This window comes from Mastacembelus armatus, chromosome 5 (assembly GCF_900324485.2).
Source record: "Mastacembelus armatus chromosome 5, fMasArm1.2, whole genome shotgun sequence".
NCBI lineage: Eukaryota > Metazoa > Chordata > Actinopteri > Synbranchiformes > Mastacembelidae > Mastacembelus > Mastacembelus armatus.
In genome coordinates this window covers 17,797,333-17,819,175 of record NC_046637.1, presented here as the reverse complement: position 1 = coordinate 17,819,175, position 21,843 = coordinate 17,797,333, and the positions used below count along the sequence as shown (strand labels likewise).

General features: G+C 39.4%; 2 protein-coding genes across 5 annotated transcripts in view; both read right to left on the bottom strand.

The window, feature by feature from the left end:
* Positions 1 to 24: 24 nt before the first annotated feature.
* On the bottom strand, positions 25 to 13,731 carry acad9 (acyl-CoA dehydrogenase family, member 9). The gene is made up of 18 exons (XM_026306298.1): positions 13,570 to 13,731; positions 10,449 to 10,542; positions 10,206 to 10,307; positions 9,861 to 9,967; positions 9,609 to 9,709; positions 8,301 to 8,379; positions 8,035 to 8,206; positions 7,864 to 7,937; positions 7,703 to 7,778; positions 7,545 to 7,615; positions 7,330 to 7,449; positions 7,112 to 7,240; positions 4,865 to 4,944; positions 3,889 to 4,015; positions 3,726 to 3,803; positions 1,711 to 1,839; positions 540 to 612; positions 25 to 268 (listed from the first exon to the last, which is right to left on the bottom strand). The coding sequence occupies exons 1-18, from the start codon at positions 13,729 to 13,731 to the stop codon at positions 168 to 170; spliced, it is 1,875 nt and encodes a 624-aa protein (XP_026162083.1). The 3' UTR covers positions 25 to 167.
* Positions 13,732 to 16,722: 2,991 nt separating this feature from the next.
* iqsec1b (IQ motif and Sec7 domain ArfGEF 1b) overlaps positions 16,723 to 21,843 on the bottom strand; it is a 173,308-nt gene continuing 168,187 nt past the window's right edge. For 3 of the 4 annotated variants that reach the window (XM_026306134.2, XM_026306136.2, XM_026306135.2), the window contains one exon: positions 16,723 to 21,629. In XM_026306134.2, coding sequence (XP_026161919.1) covers positions 21,084 to 21,629 — 546 coding nt within the window. In that variant the 3' untranslated portion in view covers positions 16,723 to 21,083. The remainder of the gene's footprint in view (positions 21,630 to 21,843) is intronic. The other variant, XM_026306137.2, reaches the window with a different exon arrangement.

Here is a 21,843-nt window from a genome sequence, read left to right as displayed (position 1 = left end):
ATAATACAATAATTGATATAACTCTCTAAATTTATTATTTAATGTTAAAAAAAAAAAAGCATTAAATAAGAACTAATACAAGACAAATCATTGGGACTATAAATTGGCTTTTATATTGCCCAGTGAGATTGGAGGAGATGCAATTTTATGGTCACAAGGGAGAAAGGTCAGTATGTTCTTTCTAGAGGGTGAGAGCAGATGTAGGCTCTGTTCTCCAAGACCTCCTTGGCGATCTTTTTGATGTTGGCATCATTGTTCTCAGGAGAGTCTGGAATGGATTGAGATGAGAATTACAAAAGTAGTTGCTTTGACTTATTAAATGAAAATCAAAACATGTCCTGTCTGCATCATGTGATTAGATAACCATGGATTACATGTAGGTCATTAAAAAAAAAGTGTGCAGTGTGAAAATGAAAAGCAGAGGGGGGTTTGAGTGTTGGTATGTGGGGTTTGATTCTGTAACACATAACACACTTTTGTACTGAGATGCTGTAAAAAGCACAGGGCTGTTCTCAATTACCGTTTTGTGTTGTACTTACGTTTTTGCAACTGAGTCAACATGTAATTGTTCTTGAAGAACGCGTCACAACAGAATGTGTTTGCAAGCAGCACCTAGAAAAATGAACAACATGGGCATTCATCAAAACCTGCAGACATGAGCCCAATTGGAAAACATGTGAGAAACAAAATCAATTGGAAACATGACATTTCACCAATTTCATTAAGATCACAGTGAAACTAAATAGGATGAAAGCTTCATAACTGAAGCCATATTTCCTTTTTTAAAATAAGAATTCCGAACTTTGGTTTGGATCTGATGTTATTTTGTCATCCTCAAGCACAACATTTCACTCTTAAAACAGAAACACAACTTTCTTAGTAAAATTAGATCTGTGATTTATATCAAACTAATGGTAGACTGCATGCATCTTTTATAGTTGAGTTACAGTGCAGATGAATACTGTAGGAGGGGCACAGAGCTGCACATCTGAAACACAGAAGACTGTTGCAAAAGTGGATAATACAAAGCATCCAATGTTGCCTTTAATGTATCTCTGTTAAAGATTTGTTTTGGTCTGCTTTGCTCTACAGCTCTGGTTCTGATTACACACAGAACCATTCTAAAGTTAATGTTTACGCTCATCCTGTGTCCTTCTCTACTTAAAACTGCTTTGTTTTCTCCACAAATAAGTCTATATTACTGATACACTAAATTTAGGTACCTACTCAATTAGATACATAGATAATTAAAAGCATGCGTATTTCCAGGCAAATTAAACAGGTCTGTAATGAAAAGTAGAAAAAAAAAAATACAAAAGAGGTGATGACATGTTGTGACATGTGACTGTTTTAACTGCTTTCAGCAGACTGCAACTCCCATTGGTGATAAACTGAATGAAAAACAGCTTAGAAAAAAGTATTCAAGACTATATTAATTCCAGGAGCATAGGAAGCCTAAGGCCATTACGTTCTAAGCATGGACATGCCTGAAACTTTAGAAACGTCTTTCCAGATGTATTACCAAAAATCGTTGGCCAAATCTGTAAAGTCATAATAAACTAGAAAGTGTTTCCCTTCCAATGATACCAAGCTCATCAATTTAACCCTTAAAATATAAGTACAACAGCTAGTTTAATTTGGGTATGCAAAAGGAGGGTAGGTAACTTAATTGAAGGTCTGTTGTGCGTATTTCTGTGTGTGTGTACACACCTCATGGTCATGATTTCTGAGTCCAATGCTGATGGAGCGGCTGGCTCTGGACAGGACTGCTGTCATGGCATAGAGGTTGATCAGCACATCTGCTACTCTCTTCAGGATGAGCTGCTCATCGACTATGGTCTGACAAGATCAATGAATAAAAACGAGGACACTTGAGTTATTGATCATTTCTAACCTTAGCAATGGATAAAGATGCTCTACTTGTCTGTGCCTGAGAAATATAGTGGGAAAAAATAAATATGAATGATTTTGTAATTAATCAAGCAATGAAAACAACAGTACTTTAAAATAAATATGCATCAGTATGCACTTAACTACATATTAATATTTGAGTGCACAAGTCCAGTTTTCTCTGAATCAGTCACTCACTGGTGCTTAGAAAAGGGTCAGTTTGCTTTTTTGTGATTAATTACTCAGGTTTTCTGATCAAGACCAAACTATCACCAGGAATTTTATCTGTGCTAGTATGTAAAACCTGTTAACGTCTAGGCTAGGGTAAATCTTAAGAAAAAAGCATTAATTTTTAACTATGCAAAAAATTTAATTATGGTGACAAGACTCCACATGAAGCTGTTCATGTTAAACACATATTTTTCTGTTTCTGCCATCTCTCATTTGTCCTGGGGTCACACATTGTAAATGCATAGCCAATATAGCTAGTGCACTCAACACAACATACCAGTACATTGCAAAAGTATGTGATTTCAAGTACAAGTCCGCATTCAAATGTGTACTTAATAAGTATGTAAGTATTATCACCAAAATATATTTAAAGTATCACAGATAAAATGACTACAATTGTTACTTACCCCATGAATGACTTTAATTAATAATAAATTAATAAATTACATTATTGAATGGATGAATAAACAAAGAAAAATATCAATTCTGCTAGACAAACTTGTATTTATCTTTTAAATTTTTTGCCTAATCTTTATCTTTGTGAAATGTTGGATATTTTTATCTCATTGTGTCCCATACTGTTACATAAATTGAACCAAGCTTATCATGTGGTTATACTGTCCATCCATCTCCTATAACACTTAATTCTATCAAGCGTTGTTTTCCAACTCTCCATTCCCTACCCACAGCTGATTCCCTAGTAGAGCAGGTGTGTTCAGCCAATCAGAAGCTGGAACATAGTGGATGTTAGTAAAGAAGCAGGATACTGGATCTGGACAGATCACCAGTCTCTCTCAGGGTTTCTAAAAGTCAGTAGTTACTGCAACTGTAGAGTAGATGCAGTTGAGTTAAAAGTACAATATTTGTCTCTGAGGTGTATTGGAGTAGAAGTATAATGTGGCATAAAATGGAAATAGGCAAATAAAATCCTCAAAATTTGTTGTGATGCATGTTGTTCTGGTCTTTGATTGCTAGCAGACTCTTTGAAACCAATGTGGAAATGATGCGGACACAATTGTTTTTACATGAAAATCACAGTTTCATTTGGATGCAGCCCGTATTGTTGATGTGCAAGTAATCAGCTCAAAAGCTTGTTCTTTCTCCTGATGCACAAAAGCATTATGCGAACACAGACGAGGGCCTTTTTTAAATACTGAATCATGCAATTATTTAGCTGATGGTTTTTACAATGTTTTCCCCTGCAATTAATTGCTGCTGTTGACCATTAAACTTAATGGGCTTAATTACTTTGATTTAAACAGTTTGAACTTAAGTATTCAAGCTCTAGTTGTTTAGACACGACTGTAGTGCGATGAAAGTCTTCTGAGGATGTTACTCATGTATTGGATCCAAATGGAATGATATGATACAGGAAGTAAGGTTTCTGAAAGACTGTTTTTAAGAGGTTTATAGCTTCTTTGGGAAAACCATGATTACAAAAGCACAGTCACATAGAAGCTTAATCAGAGAACCCTGAGGACTTTGGCGCAGCTGTCTAATAGATGAATAGAGCCTCAGAAAAACTGACTGGAAGGGTTTAGGAACGTTTGAGAAGGAAAATCCCACAGCTGGTTTTTCAAAATGTAAAATGAATAAAATGCTACCTTTCCATATCTGTAAAGCACGCTCTCCACAGTCGCTCCAAAGAGGTTGACATTCTCCTCCAACTTCTTTGCACTGTCCTGTAAACAGAAAACTGTTGTGCCTCTAAAAAACAACCAAAACATCTGAGATATTCAAAAAATGTATTTAAGATAAAGCTCGTACTGTCAAGCTGGGATGCACCACTCCATCTTTCCCCGTGAGGCCAAGGTCCACTGAACCACCAAACGAATACCTCAGTTTCTTGCCTACCATGGTCAGAGCAAGACCTATATTACCTTTCTTCATTTCCCTGATGGCAGAGCAAAGATTAAAGACTGTGATGGTATTTTAACCATCTCTGAAAATTAAATGTTTTACATGAATTTAATACCAGAAACACAATATTTAAAGCTGTACCTGTCATTGTTTATATCAAAAGTAGACTAAGTGATTATCTAAACAGTGATTATATGTATAATGTGATAGAAGAGCCCTCAGAGAATTATCACCCAACTCTATAGAGTTCATAGTTTTTAGCATGTGTGTTCCTACTGTTTTCAGGGTCTGCATCAAGTAGTCAAAAAAATAAGGTTATTGTAGCTTTAAACAAAAGATTAACCACAGCATATATATATATATCTAAACACAGAGCACTGTGCAAAACTTTTGGCAGGTCTTTGAACTCTTATCGATCCAATTATACCATCACTCTAAAGCATGACAGCAAGCCATTCATAAACAACTATTTACAGTGGCAAGAAGTCCTGCAGCAGGTGCTCTGGGGCCCACAGAGCCCTGCTCTCCACTTCATAAAGTCAGTCTGACATTACATGAGGAGGCAGACAACATTCATAGAAAAAGTGCAGCAGGTTCTCTAAGATGCTGGAATAACCTTATAATCTTAACGCTACTTTTAACAACTGTGCAGCTGTACTGAGAACTGTTGCTAGCTTGAAGGCAAAGCGTGGTCACAGCGCAGGTTGATTTGATATAGATTTTTCTGTTTACTGCACTTTGAATTAAATTCTAGTTAAATTAAAAATATTTGTGGTATTGAAAGCATCGTCACTTTACTTTTAGTGCCTTAAACTTTGTTACTGTTCCAATAAACCCAATGTATCTTTCCCAGCTTTATATTGTACAGACTTTATATTCTTACTTTACTTTCCCTGTGAGGACTTTGCCAGCATACTGCATTCCAGTGAGAGCGATGTACATTCTCAAAATTTCATTGGTCCCCTGAAAACAGACAACATAATCTATAAATGACACGCTAACAATTTCACATTTCGTATACTATATGTTCTTTATGTGGTGGTGCACCCCATGAAGATTGCATCATAAAAGGCAATGTGTGGGTGGGGGTGTACTGTGGGATAATAGCGCACCACACAACATAGTGGCACCTGCAGTTCAACATTTTCCAATCAATAAAAGCATAAACAAGCATGTTCTTAAAACATTACGTTTTACAAATAATCTGATTTTGACTGATTCACACCAATAGGGTACATACAGAACACTGTGCTTTAAATGGCTGATCGGTTGCAGGTCTATAAAATCAATTTAACCAACTACACAAAAACACTTAACCCCCATTCATTGTAATCTGTGATTTAATTCCATAGTGAAAATGTGCCACCTGGTGGCCACTTACAGAATTGACGATGTGAACAAATCATCTGCCGCACCTTATACAGTGGGTACGGAAAGTATTCAGACCCCTTAAAATTTTTCACTCTTTGTGTCATTGCAGCCATTTGCCAAAATCAAAAAAGTTCATTTTATTTCTCATTAATGTACACTCAGCACCCCATCTTGACAGAAAAAAACAGAAATGTAGAAATTTTTGCAAATTTATTAAAAAAGAAAAACTGAAATATCACATGGTCATAAGTATTCAGACCCTGTGCTCAGTATTGAGTAGAAGCACCCTTTTGAGCTAGTACAGCCATGAGTCTTCTTGGGAATGATGCAACAAGTTTTTCACACCTGGATTTGGGGATCCTCTGCCATTCTTCCTTGTAGATCCTCTCCAGTTCTGTCAGGTTGGATGGTGAACGTTGGTGGACAGCCATTTTCAGGTCTCTCCAGAGATGCTCAATTGGGTATAGGTCAGGGCTCTGGCTGGGCCAGTCAAGAACGGTCACAGAGTTGTTCCGAAGCCACTCCTTTGTTATTTTAGCTGTGTGCTTAGGGTCATTGTCCTGTTGAAAGGTGAACCTTCGGTCCAGTCTGAGGTCCTGAGCACTCTGGAAGAGGTTTTCTTCCAGGATATCTCTGTACTTAGCCACATTCATCTTTCCTTCAATTGCAACCAGTCGTCCTGTCCCTGCAGCTGAAAAACACCCCCACAACATGATGCTCCCACCACCATGTTTCACTGTAGGGATTGTATTGGGCAGGTGATGAGCAGTGCCTGGTTTTCTCCACACATACCGCTTAGAATTAACGCCAAAAAGTTCAATCTTGGTCTCATCAGACCAGAGAATCTTATTTCTCATAGTCTGGGAGTCCTTCATGTATTTTTTGGCAAACTCTATGCAGGCTTTCATGTGTCTTGCACTGAGGAGAGGCTTCCGTCGGGCCACTCTGCCATAAAGCCCCGACTGGTGGAGGGCTGCAGTGATAGTTGACTTTGTGGAACTTTCTCCCATCTCCCTACTGCATCTCTGGAGCTCAGCCACAGTGATCTTTGGGTTCTTCTTTACCTCTCTCACCAAGGCTCTTCTCCCACGATTGCTCAGTTTGGCTGGACGGCCAGGTCTAGGAAGAGTTCTGGTCGTCCCAAACTTTTTCCATTTGAGGATTATGGAGGCCTCTGTGCTCTTAGGAACCTTGAGTGCTGCAGAAATTCTTTTGCAACCTTGGCCAGATCTGTGCCTTGCCACAATTCTGTCTCTGAGCTCCTTGGGCAGTTCCTTCGACCTCATGATTCTCATTTGCTCTGACATGCACTGTGAGCTGTAAGGTCTTATATAGACAGGTGTGTGCCTTTCCTAATCAAGTCCAATCAGTTTAATTAAACACAGCTGGACTCCAATGAAGGAGCAGAACCATCTCAAGGAGGATCAGAAGAAATGGACAGCATGTGAGTTAAATATGAGTGTCACTGCAAAGGGTCTGAATACTTATGACCATGTGATATTTCAGTTTTTCTTTTGTAATAAATTTGCAAAAATTTCTACATTTCTGGTTTTTTCTGTCAAGATGGGGTGCTGAGTGTACATTAATGAGAAATAAAATGAACTTTTTTGATTTTGGCAAATGGCTGCAATGACACAAAGAGTGAAAAATTTAAAGGGGTCTGAATACTTTCCGTACCCACTGTAATTCCAGTTTCACATTTCAGTTATTTAACCATTGCTAAAATGCTTTTATAATGATTGAATAATTATTAGAGTACCTCAAATATGGGCAGGATGCGACAATCCCTGACATATCGCTCATAGGGATAATTCTTCGTATAACCCAGACCTCCGAGGACCTGAAGAGCTTCACTGACACAAATCCAGCCTCCCTCTGAGCTGAATACCTGATCGGATGATAAGACGCCACACATACTGAGCCACTTGTTTTAAATCTGTTTATCATGACCAGAGTTTAATGAGAAAGCTATCTAACCTTGACCATGGCGGCCTCCACAGAACAGTCCGGAACCCCTGGCCTGTCCATCATCCCTGCTGTCAGGTATGCCATGCTCTCCATCACAAAGGCATTAAGAGCCATCATGGCAAACTTCTCCTACCGTAACAGGGAAAACACACTTTACTTATTCCAGACTAGACTGAGTGGTGACGATTATTCATTAGATTCCAGTGAAGACAAGTCTACTGTACCTGAATCATACCAAATTCACTCAGCCTTTTGTTAAACTGCTTCCTGGTGGCAGCATACTCAGATGTCATTTCTAAAAAGAGTCAAAGAGTGTCAGAAATTTCACAAAGCCCAACACATAAAGCTCTTAATGTGCAAACTCTGCTGCTATACATTTTACCTATTAGCTTTTTTATCATTCCAGCTGAAGAACTGCCCATACTGAACCTGCCTGAGTTCAGGATGTTCATGGCAACCTGTCCAGCATAAAGCAAAAGTTCACACACCTTCACATACACAGTCTTGTATGATAGTTTGTGTTGCGAACAGTATAAGGCTCACCTTGAATCCACCACCTACTTCTCCTATTACATTCTCTAGTGGCACAGGGACGTTGTCGAACGTAACTTCACAAGCTGGAATAGTCAAAAGGTGTCAAAGGTGTCAAGGCTCACGCTGCACCCGGATCATTTAATTTGTTCATCTTTTTCTGCAAACACATGAAAGACTTACTGTTGGAGCCCCTGATGCCCAATTTGTCCTCAGGTTTTCCACTGGTGATTCCTCCAAAAGCCTTCTCCACAATAAATGCTGAAATCTTATCTTTCTTGACACCATCTACCATCACCTCTGTCCTGGCAAATACCGTCATAATATCTGCTATTGCTCCATTTGAAATCCAAATCTGGTAACACAAATTCAAAGATTTGGCATCTTTAGTGTATTTACAATGTAAATTTAAAGTCCATGTCAAACTTCTGTGATCTTGTTTTTCTCACCTTGGAACCACTGATCAGGTATTGTTTCCCATCTTCTGACAAGATTGCACGCGTTTGAATTGAGGCTGCATCACTTCCGCTGAAATGATCAAAATCTGTGTAAGTGAATCTAACACAACCACATATTGTAACACAAAATACTGTAGTAAAGTATATTTGCTCCCCACAAATCTGTTGCCACATCTGACAGTATTTACAGATGGAGGTGAATTTGGGGTAACGGGTAAATTGCTTTCTACCAGTCTTGTGTCTAAAACCCAGTAGCTGCACCCGTGATGACTTAGGTGTGGTCCCATTAAAGTTGGTGAATAATTATGCAAATGCATTTAATTTTATACTGTAAAGCATTAAACTTTGTAGAGATCTGTTTTGACTTTGACATTAAAGGGCCTATTTCTGCTTCTGTTTTTTGTTGTTTAACTTGCATTACACATGCATGACGACATGATTGATTCTGCTGATTGACGGTGGTGGTAACGAAATAAGGTCTATCTGAAATTGTTTAGTCATACTTGTTGCAGTAAAAGTAATAATAGACTGTTAGATGTGTTTTAAAAGTTTTGTGGGTAAATATCAGCCAGCTGGAGGGGGGCTTGTTGGTATCTGTGTTTGACAGCAGTTGGAAGGCTGTCAGAGTGCTGGTTACACTACAGGTCACAGACAAAGAAACAAATTTGCTCTGTAGCTATTTTTCAAGGGAAGACAATGTGCTGTTAGTGGTGCTGGAGCATTTCCAGGTATGTGTACATGCTGTTTAATGTGCGGCAGCTGACACAAGCAGCACATTTTTCTATAGTGAACATCTGTCATGTCACTCATTCAATTAACTGTTGAGTGTGGGCTAGAGAGAAGCTGAGAGTCTGTGGCTTTGGTTGTGTTGGGGTGCTATCTACTCTTTCAGTGATGGAACATTGCTGCCTTATGCAAGATTTAATTCACTGCATTGAACATGAAGTAATCTAAGAAGATTTAACCTTATTCTTGCAAAACCAAGAAACCATAAATATACATTGATACCTGATTTTTAAATGTTCAAAAAACAACTTTGCAAATATTTTATGAGGCATGGCAAGTGTTCAGCATGTTTGACCGTCCTATCTATCTATATATATATATACTCCAACCTGTCCGGATATGAAAAATCTGACTAAACAGAGGTTAAACCACAGCATTTTCTTCACCTCTGTTTTGTATATGAACACCTTCTGTACTAGATAGCATACATTACCGCCCAAACAGCTACAACTGCAGCAGTAGAGGAACACTGCAGATGAGTGATGAGTGAGAATGAAATCTCAGTATCTTTACCTTCCAGGCTCTGTCAGACAGAAAGCTGCAATGTGTTCCCCTGAGGCCAGTTTAGGGAGATACTTCTTCTTCTGTGCTTCATTCCCCGCTATCAGAATTCCCTGAAAACCCCAAACAGCTGTTAGCAACTGCTACTGAAAGACTACAGCTTTTCCACAGGGTAACATTTCCCTCCAGACTGCCTCCATAACAGATATGGACATGGTTAGTCAAAGGTTTCATGTACAGTTCTGTTGCATTATTTATTTTTACCTTCAGTCCAATGGCTTGATGTGCAGCCAGTGTTACAGCAATAGATCCATCTAATGAGATGATCTCTGCCAGTCGTGCATACATGGTGTTGGACAATCCGAGACCCCCTGAGATGAAACAACAAAAGAGAACCTGTCTTTCATTTTTGTTATGACAACAGGACTGAAGGTGTTTTCTAACTTGCATAGGTTAGAGGAACAGCGGTGGTGCCATATTAATCTCAGGGATGTGTACAAACAGTAATGTAGAAAACTGACTTATGATCTGTTCACAGCTGTTGCAGGATTTTACATAAACATGCCTATTTATTATTTGAGACATAAGAACTGCAGAGTCACCACTTACCATACTCCTCAGGAATCATAATTCCAAACAGCCCGAGCTCCTTCAACCCATTCAGTGTCTCAGGGGGGATGTTGGCTTCTCGGTCAATCTTTGCTGAGTCAACTGAAATCATTAAAAAAAAAAGTCAGATCATCAGATTTCTCAGCAGCAACAGATTATAATGTCATAACTCATGCCTAACAGAACATGCTGCAGGTTGCTCATAACTTTAACACTTCCATCCAGCAGATCTCATAATCTCACCTTCCTCATTAAAGAATTTCTCCACTGGTGCAACAAGCTGGTTGATCTCCTCCAGTTCTTCATTTCCAATTTCCGGATAAGGAAAGACCTCAGCCTGGAAGAGAAGCAGACTCTTTTAGAAACAAAAAGCTACCAGCTTTAAGATTAAAAGTGGCATATTGATTCTTCTTGTATCATGATAATTACAAAAGTTGGGTCTGATGAGTGATGAGGTTTGTAAATTGAAATATTCCCATCAACACCGTTTTGGCTATTTCATAGGAGATATTTCCATGTATGTGCTTTTCTTACTTGCCTTATGCAGCTTTAGGGTGATGAAACCTACTTCTGATGGAGCAAATCAACTTCACATTTGAGTGTTACAGACACTGTTTTTCTAATTTCCCTTTGATTGTTCTTTCTTTTTTGAGCTGGAACATGACCTTGTATCTGCTTGGCGTACATTCAATTTTTAATACAAACTGGAGACTGGATAACAGGTCTGACTGACTACTCTCTGTTTATTTGCTTTTCATCTTGGAAAAGTCTATCTATGTAGTTGAGTTTACTTTGAGGTACTGCTGCAGTTTTCCAAATAATTCTCATCCTCAGTAATCTGGACTCCTGAGCTGAACTTCTAATGCTTGTTTTTCCAGCTGGGACACTGCATCTCCACACCAACACCACTGTATCCTGTCAACATGGACCAATCATTCTGTCACTCACTCAGGGAAAGTACATGTGCAGTGGGCCAAGCAACTGCAGCTAACTACTGTAGTTAACACTGTGCATGTCTGGACACTACTTAATGCATGGTCAGACTTTTGAAACTGAGGATTTTTATATTTCAAAGAATGATGAGGAAAGAGGAGATGAGGGGTGAGGAAAGAGGAGACCAAGCAGAGGAAGAAACGTCAGCAGAAAATTATTATTCAACTTTGCTATCACTACTACCAAGACTTTATTATATTCTGACACATTTATCCAGGATGAGCTTTTGGCAGCAGGGGAGCTGTCTGGATGCTGTTCCTAATGTTGATCAACAGGAAAGAAAGAAATATATCTATGATGTATTTGTTCTACCACTGTATTGGTATTAGAGGTCGACCGATCTATCGGCAGAGCCGATTAATCGGCCGATTTTTTGCACATTTTAATTAATCGGCAATCGGCATAACCGATTTCACTGCATATTTGGCCGATTTATAGGCAGGCACATCTGCGACCAGTTAAGCGTTGTTGTGGAACACGTGAAGACGTGTTGCGACAAGCAGGTTGTTTTTTGAGCTGAAAAGCATCCAAAAACGGTAAGAAAGTACTTATCTTCCGTTTTTAATTTAGCCTTATACATTTCATTGGTTGAATATGAAGCTACTTTTGGAGAGCGATTGTCTGGTCTGTATTGTTAGCGAGCTGTAGTTTAGGCTGTAGGCACCAAGGGTACCAAAACATGCTAACAAGCCCAGCGGCTAAATTATTATAGTCGCACGCACACGGCTATAGCTAATGATGGCCGTTGAAAACCATTCATTTCCAACACGTAATTACATTGTAGCGTATTAGAATTGACGCTGACCGTCATGTGTGCAACAAATGTGAAAGTAGAAACGTGTGAAATTCAGACGAATATTCTTGTTAAAACACGCAGGATAATGTTCCTCAAGAAATGTGTCTGTGCGTCCGACACACGCAACACGGGCACAATGCTCCCACCAAAAAATACACTTTTATTGAGGAAAGTTAATGTGCACGTTTTAGCCTGAAGTTTTGTCTGAAGTGCGCGCATTTTTACTTTCACATGCAAATGTCTTGTTGCACATATTTGTTGACGCATATTCTTAGACTATGGCCCTTTGAATTACAACAGTGTCTGTCACCAAACATAAGGATAATGACAGGTACCCTGCAATAAATCGATCCTGTTTTTTTCCAAAACATATTAGGATTGTGATGTGCATGGAATAATGTAATTACAGAAAGAGTTTAAAAATGACAAATCTTGTTTTTTTTTTTTTTTTATATATATATATATATATATATATATATATATATATATATATATATAATTATAGTCTGATGGCTGAAAAGAAATTTCTGGCAGTATTTCACTCAGCCAACATCAGGGAAGGCCAAGTGCAATATCTGCCAGAAGTTGCTGAGCATGAGAGCAGAAAAAGCAAGGACAAAATACTGCAAACATAACAATAATACACTTTTTATTCCTGGACACTTTTATACCTTGTGAGATGAAGGGGGAAAATTAAAATCGGCCAAAAAAAAAAAAAAAAAAAAATCGGCATCATATATCAGCTATCGGCTGCCCTGATTTCTAAATATCGGCATCGGTTAGAGAAAACCCATATAGGTCGACCACTAATTGGTATTCCAGCTTTTATTTGGTTGGGTTAAGGAGGCTATGGACACAATCCAGCCAGCAGTTCAAACTCCAGGCCTGATGTCCCAGTCTGTCCAAGCTGCATCTGCCAGGAGCAAATTCTCCAAAACATCCAATGTCTCAACTAGTCCTTATTCCAGAGCATACAAATAGACAATGTATGGAAGACATGACCACACATCCATGGAGTATGTGTTTGTACCAGAGCTCACTTCTTTAACCGGCAAAATAACATGTGGGCTGTTGTGCCCTATGAGACTCACTCACTCTATGAGACTAAAGCTCACTGAGAGCTGTGGTCCTGGACTCTCTCTACTTTGGGCTCAACAAGTCGACACATTTGGACTTGGCTCATTTTGACTCGGTTTCTCTGAGCTTTCCAGTCGCGGCTTCCACCTTTACTGTGTTATTTATCTAAAGCCAGTGAGCAGCTGCTGCTGCCTCGCTGTGCAACCACGAAAAGATACCGACAGATTAAAGCCCCGACCCGAGGGGGACAAAGGTGATGAGGCAGAACCGAGGCAGAACCGAGCCAGAACCGCGCAGCTGCTCCACATGCAGAGACTTCCCTCTGACCTTTCAGCCATTATGCTTCACCTGTGGAGAACAACATTAGGCATTCAAATGCGCAAAAATTGGGGACCCGAGTAGAGCGACTCCGTATCATACATCACACTCACTAACGTTACCAAATCACCGACACCAGCTGACTGTAAGCCTCCGCACCGGCATATTCACTAACCTTACCTTATTCACCTGCCCCAGGAACAAGTCCTTAGCATAGGCCAGCTTTCTTGACTGAATCTTTATGGATCTCTGCTGCTCAGGACGCCTCAGGTTACAGGCGAGCAGCCGCTTTCCGATCCCAACGGACCTGAACAAAACAGAAAATCTATTTACATTCATCATTTTTCTGCCATAAAGCCCTAGGCCATGTACTCCACTTGTGTATGTGCAGCGTCAACATGCACCTTTCACCCGTTTCTGTCGCATGCTGATGACGGCACACACAGCTGGTTAAATGATACCTTCAATGTCACGTTAGCAAATAGGCCACGAATAGGCAGCCGCTGTTTTGTAGTTAAAGTCTGCTTAAACTGTGCTTTTTATGAAGGTTTTCTTTAATCGTGTTTATTTTTTTATTTATTCGTTATAAGCGAGAGAATATCTCTAGCTCAAGCTCTTAAACAGCATCCAGGCAGTGCGGTTCAAGTATTAACATTTAAATTTAATGAGTCTAAAACAACAAATGCATGCATATGCTTGAATTCAAACTCCAGATCGACAAAAAGCCAAGTCAAACTAGACGCAAAAGCTTTTTCTTTGTTGGTGGTTCGTTAAGGCCATGTTTCAACAGCACTTGAACGCACCATAGGAACAAGCCGATAATTACAATGATGCAAAATCACCAGTAGGTGGCACAATGTGAAAAGGAACTACAAGCCTAAGCAGCCAGGGCATAAATAATAAAATAAATGTGATGTAGAACTTGGTTTAAAAGAAGTGTAATAAATGCAGAATAATGAAATATTAGGTTAAAGACAAACTGAAATATCATGCTGTCTAAAAACAGAAGTAAGAAAAAACTAGCTAAATAAACTAAATAAATGAACATCTATTGTGTATAAATATCACTGAATGCACAGTTCTACAGTGTAAACTATTCTTTGCTGGCAATGAAAATAAAGCTTGTGCAGGTCCCTCCCAGCCACATAATGACGTCCTCCTGCTGACACTGAGGATGTGGCCCTCAAATCTGAGATCTATTTTTAGCTCCAACCTCAAGGGCCGGACAGACAAACAGGGCAAACTGTCAGACCACCTGCCACAGCCAGGCAGGCAGCCAGCATGCTGGTTGTGCAAGGCTGAGAAGAGAATTCATATACTTCTGTTTTGACCTTCAACAGTGGTGACAACTCTCAGAGAATTTTGTTTGGGCTTGATATTGTCCCTAAGGGGGGGTCTGTATTTTTGGAAAGCTAAGGCAGGAGTAAAACATAAATATGTTTGTATCCCTTTAGGCCTGAACCATATAGCAGCTGTTGAGGACACAGATCTTATGACCTTACTCGCAGAGTTTGACACCCAAACATTTTTTTTTAAGTGACAGTATACAATCCAACTATCGCACTGTGCTTTGCTCATACAGTAGAAAAACAGTGCCAAGCAACACTGCTCATCAAATCAGTGTGGGCTGGTCCAGAGCTGCTCCTGGTGGTTGTGTGTCTGTGTCTTCACACTGTTACTGATGGTAGGCTCAGATGACTCTGGTTACTGCAACTTTATCTGAAAACTAGACATTTTAGAAAATGCTGTGTGCCCATAATTGCTCATAACTAGAAGGAGCTGAATCACTGAACCCACAATAGAGAGTAAGGTCTCATCTAATGTCGCACATCACAACATGCTGTGTCACATGGGTGCTCAAGGGTGAACTTAATACAAAACCAAACAGAATTTAGATATTTTTTCAAACAAAGACTTGTTCATACGTTATTTAAAATATTTATATTTACAATTAATATTTTTTATTGAGATTATTTTGAAGGGGGGTGGGGGTGGGGGCATGAACCTCCTCCCTCCCTGCAAACTCTGCCTATGTTGTTCTCACAGTTTTTTATGAGTATGTCTAAGGGGAATGCCACAAATATTACATCCATCAATCCATTTATTATCTACTACTTATCAGGGTCATGGTTCTTGTGCATCACAGGCAGGGGGTTGAGCTGACACCGGGTGCATAGAGCAGTCCATCACAGGACTGACACATAGAGACAGACAAACACTCAAATAAACAATTTAAAGGCATCAATTAGTCTAATCTGCAAGTGCTTGGACAGAAAGGCTCCAGGGTTGAATGGTATTCAAACTCTGAGCCTTCTTGCTGTGAGGCAGCAGTGTTAACCACTGTACTCCTGTGAAGATGGAGAAAACCCTGATGATGTCATCTCAACTTGAACCAGGAGAATGACACATTTATGACAGAAAACCTATGGGTGTGGAATTTCAGTTATGTACGAATGTTTATCCAGTATCTTTAACTTTGACTGTTTCTCAGCAAAAGTCTGTTTCTAGACCAGAAATATAGGGCTACCTGCCAGAGTGGGAAAGGCTTTTGACCACTGTACTGGTAGATAACATTTGTAGAAAATATGACTGTTGTCAGTTTAGTGAATAATTACAGTACATGTGGAAAAAAATAACACAAAGCTTTACAGATTTCTGCTTTGGTGGCTAGTTATAAAAGTATTGTGAGAGATCTGTTGGGGTTATGGTAGTGGAACTGGACGTCATGGCCTAGTAAAATCCTGGTCAATGCCAATGCCCTGCTTTGGGAAAAATCACTGATTTGTGTTTTTTAAATAGGAGGATGTACTAATCCAAAATACAATATATAATACTTATGAACTCAAAGAACAAGGACAGCGATTTTCTATTTTTTTGATTATTTTCCACAAATCTCATATTGATATTAAAACAAAGAATGAATTTGTTGTAATCACCATAATGTCCAGATAAGATAAGATTACACAGATGTCTCGAGACTGAAAACTATTTAAACAGTGAAACACTTGGGTGACAGGCTGTTTCTCATAAAATATGTGGAATACTGCTTTATTTATTTTATTTATTACAATGATAGAACTTTCATTCCACTTTAGTATGGTCTAAAATTCTAGGGTGACTTTTTGTAGAACTGTAGAACCATTTTTATGTATAAAATCCTATACAAAGGTATTACTAGGACTCAATTAAACCAAACAGAAAAGCCTAGAACAACTTTAGGATGCACTACATGTAGTTAGAAAAGCTGATAGAAAGTGTAGTTTTCATCTTTATCCACTCATCCACAGATCAAAAACTACATTGTCTGACCACGCAGGAACACTCAGATGCTGCTCGGGTTTAACAGTATATCATTTTATTTTGTGTTCTCAACATTGTCACAGTACTAGTTTTACATCAATAGGATTTTGTCTACTTAGAAACAGAATGCATAACAAAATAAGAGCACTCCTCCCTTCCCCTTGACTTCAAAAGTGTGACTGTGAGAGAACAGGAGCTTTTCAGGAAATAAGTCATAAGCAATGTTATCTGTGTTACAGCTGGCTGTTCATCTCGAGATCCTATGATAAATCAGTCCTTTCGGAGGCAGAGAGAAGCAGTTTGTTGATTATGTAAATATCACAGGGGAGCAGGAATGCACCTTCAATGTGACTGTGGACACTGAATAGTTCTAATAGTAATAATAATAATAATAGTAATAATAATAATTTACAGACTATTTACATATATTTTCTCATTCTTTACTACCCGTCCACTGTTAAAATGTTCCTTTCATCTCAAACCCACTTCACTTCATCAAGTAACATTTCCAAAAAAAAAAAAAAAAAGGATTTGCTATTTACACTTAGCAGTATACTGCCATGTCTTTATACTGTACATTAGAAATAGAGGTGAAATGCATGCCTAAAGAGGATGACACAACTTTAAATGAAAAGACACACTAGCAGGCCAGAAGTCATCTACATGTAAACGAGCATCAGTCAGAAAAATCCAAACTACACTGAAAGTTTAGGGTCTGGTCTGCCTGCCATTCAACAGAACACTTAACAAAAAAGAGAAGAGAAAAAAAAAAAGAAATGGTAGGCATCAATGGCATGCAACAAAGCACCTCACACGGAACTTGGACAGGTTTTACAACATATCAGTCTTTTGAAAGAACTTGAAGGTAGTCACTTAAAACACTGCCACAGTGATTAGTCATGGATTGGAAAAGTATTGTTATTTTGAAAAGCTAGGTTTCTTCTTGGCTAGTGTTCGCACCATTATTCCATAACAGCTAGAAATGTTGCTATGGAGACAGAAGCTGTGCCTGGTTAATTGTAGGACTGTGTTTGGACATTAAATTTATTTCCAAATTAAAACTGATTTAAGTGTAACGACCATGCAACATTGGCACTTTTCTGACTCAGTAGAACACATAATACACAAAATTGAATGCTGTAAAAGCAGTAGCCTATATTTTAATGTAAAATACATTTTGGATCCTGGCAGTTATTTTGAAAATAGTAACATTTTTGGAGAATGTATAGGTTATCACTAATTAATGGCAATTATATTCCAAATCCTTTATGTGTGAGCAAGAACTCATTGATCAGAACAACATTTACATTGCCAGATTAACAGGTGGCTATGTTTTGCCCAGAATTGTTTAGCAGAGGTGGTAAGCCCCCAGATCTTGATGCAATCTTGTTTTGAGATCAGTTGCCACTGTCAACAAATACATGCATTTGCTGTGAGAGATGTTGGGAACCCTGCCTGGGTGGAACACACACTTTTTTTTTTTTAGCGAACTCTGTTATGAAGACAGTTTAACTACTTAAAAGAATGCCCTTGTAAACAACCAAAAAAATCTGTTTACATTCAGCGTTTGTATATGTGTAGGTTTTTCAAGTGCATTTTCTACCTGAGGAAACATTTACAAAGCCAATTCTTTGTATTATCAAACATTAATGTTTGAGATTTTGCAGTCTTTGTCTTCACTGTCCTTGCCAGCACTTCAGTGTACCTCTTCAGGTTTTTACCATCAGCAGTTAATCAATGAACCAATGTGCGGTCAAGAAAACAGGAATGTGCATTGCATCCTATATGTGTTTGTGGGCATCTGGGCATTTCCTTGTGAGCATACACAATAGAAACAAATCTGGAACCCACTCATATAAAAAGTGCTCTATAGCACTACTTGTGGTCAAAAACTCCACAAAGTGCCTTTAACTACTAGAAAAGAACTGAAGTGCACCTGATTTAAATCTCTTTAAAAAATAATCACTTACTCTTCACAACTGGGGACTTGCTGGATTATTGAAATCAAATAATTAAGAATTATGATTGAACATGATTTACCGAATTAACATTTGTTAGAGGATAACACTGCAAACTTGGCAATGGAAAAGTTGTGCTTGTGAATTACTTATTACAGATGTATAAAGCGTTAGTGAAGGGTTTTTTCCGCTATTAATAAAGTTGACAGTTAATAATCTTTTCAATTTGCGTAAATCCATTTTAAACAGTGCCTAAATAGAAGCTGGCACGCTGAGAAATTGGACCTTGAGGAAAGAAGAAGAATATTGGTCTACTGGACATGACTTAACAACAGTAATCTGTCGGCCATCAACAGAGACAGATGATAATTATGAAGATAACAGTTGTATTCATTAAACTCCATTGTCACCTTGATTTGCAATTACAGTTCATCTTTTGCCACTGGCTCTAAAGATTACACAACTTTCCTCTTATAGCTGTGATAACATCCAGCTTTAACTACTGTTGTACACTAAGATCCAGCAAACAACTGCATGTTGATCAGGAAAAGACAAGGATTGTGTTATCACAAATAACTAGCTGACTTCACTTAGCTGTAATTGAAGAAGTCAAACCTATTCTACCATTCATTTTTAACAACTGTCAACTGTAACACTGATATAGCTTGGGAATACACAATAGTTAGAAAATAGCCTCAAAATACATGCAATTGACATTCATTATCAGTGGAGAAGGCCCAGTCCTTCCAAATCCATGTGGATACTTGCATTTCACTGAAACACTGAGGAAGAAATAACAGAAGACATTAGGGCGAAAAAGACAAAACTAACAAGTCTCAACTAAAAGAAACAACCACCAGAGAGCAATTGCTCTTGGAAAAAAAGTAAATACATATTGCACGAGTTATAAAAAAAAAAAATCCATCACATCGTCTTTAAGCAGATACAGACTAAATTCTGTCACTGATATCAACTAAAAAGAAGTGCTGCGTTACTTTCAACAAAAAATATGCTCCAGCCCACCAGCCCCTGCCTCCGCTCTGCACACACCACAGATACTCCGCACAGGCTGAGAGGTTTAACCAGCCATCCCATAATATGTCAGAAAGATGATTGATATAAAACTAACATTTGTGGTGAGTGAAGCATAAGAGTGCTACCTCCATCACAGAATGATAATTAGTGATTTATGTACTGTGGTGTCCTTGTGGCTTCGAGGAAAAGTGCAATTGAGAGAGTAAACAGCACTGCACGACACACTTGTTGCACAACAAAACCAAAGAGAGAGAGAGGGTGAGAGAGGGCACACTCAGCCAGCTGAGAGCTTCTACTTCAGGACAGACACTTGGACAGTCATGTTGCTGTTTCCCTGCTACACGGTTTGCGCAGATTCCTTCGGTTTCCATGCAAAAATATCAAAGACGTCTACCTCTTCCTGGAGAACAGTCTTGAAGAATCCTACCAGGTCGCAGTACAACATATAGAGCTTTTCATGTTGTTTTCCTGGACTCTAAAAAAATAGTTTAAAAAAATATGATGGTGCACAAGCAGCCAGTACTGAAGGGTGGACATTCAGGTGAATCTGTTTGCTCAGCAGCTCACTGTGGCCTTCTTTTTCCAGAGAAGAAGAATCAACTTTGAATCAATCAAGTACAGTGAATGAGACTGTATGCAAGCTGGTGTGCACCAGCTTCTAATTGTCTTAACAGATTTATAACTCAAAGGCAACCATTAACAGTAGTATTCCAGCGTACTGAATTGCTAATAAAACTAACTAATAAAAGCTTTGATTGGTTTCTGATCAGTGAATCTATGCCAGCTATGTGCAAGTATAATACTGAGAGTTTTAATTGTTCCGTAATAATTTTTATAATAACAGCTGATATTATTATTTTACAAAATACTATGCACAATATACATAAAGCAATTTTCTGACTAAATTAGTAAATGCTTCAATAATTGGCACATTTATCACTGCTAACAGAGATATCACAGTGCACTGTGAGCTACTGCTACATTAAATACTTGCACAGCTACTGCTGAGGCTGATCGTGTGTCTGTCTGTCTGTCTGTCTGTCTGTTCAGCCAAATCACCCTCACACTAGATAAAATCACTCTGTAGATATTAAACTCACGATTACTATTTACTTCTGTAAAATACTAGTAAGCGATATATTTGTTCCTTTAATTTACTGAGGAGAAACAGTAGTTGTGGTCTTTGTGCATGCTCTTGTGTTGTCTGTTTGTCTAACAGGCAGACATGACTTGTAACCTGAAATAAAGGAAAAGAGCAACCGGAAAGAACGTAAAAAAATACTGAAGGAGGCACAGGATCTCTTTTGGCTTCACATCCCTAGACCAGCAATGCACAGTGCGACTGTCTCATCAGAAGAGCCTCAGAAGAAAACTCAAAGTTCAGTCAGAGATCCGCATGCCTCACACCACTGTACTGATGCCGCTGTGCTTAGGCTTGGTGCTGCTCGAGGCCTGGGAGGGCGGTGGCGGCGGCCCATGGTGGTGAGGGGCATGGACAGGGTGTGAGGAGTGTGCCGAGTGGCTTCCGTGGCTGTGCTGTGTGTGAGGGTGTGGTGGGTAGGGCTGCTGCTGAGTGTGAGAAGGCGGTGGGTGGAACTGGTGTGGAGGGTGCTGCAAATGGGCTGGTGGGTGGTAGTGGTGGTGGTGATGGTAAGGCGGGGGGTTCTGGGTCATGTGACAGAACTGGCCGTGGTGTGGGTGCATAGGGACTGGTGTGTCCGTCTCCACCCGGGCTGTGTGGTGCAGGTTGGCAGGGTGCAGGGTGTGGGAGATGAGGGTGGGGTGAGCCGGATGAGGGGTGGGGCTGGGGGACTTGACCCGCCTGGTGCCAAAGATAGATCCAAGCAGGGAGGAGGAGTTGGGCAGGGACTGGCCACTGTGCCGGGATGGGCAGTCTCGGCTGGACGGGGGTCTCCGCCGCATGTGAGGACTGCTAATGATGGAGCCCTGCAAGAAAGTGGACAGTCAGAACAACACAGGCTCACAGCAGAAAGTCTACTTATACTGCAAAAATAGTACAGACATACTGTGCAGATTCAAAAAATGTATTTGTGGCTGTGAAAATGCACATAGCTTGTGGCTTCTGCACAGCTTTGTCAAACTCTTTATACAGGAGAACCACCATCATGACCAGCTACAGCTGATCCCAAATCTCATGAAA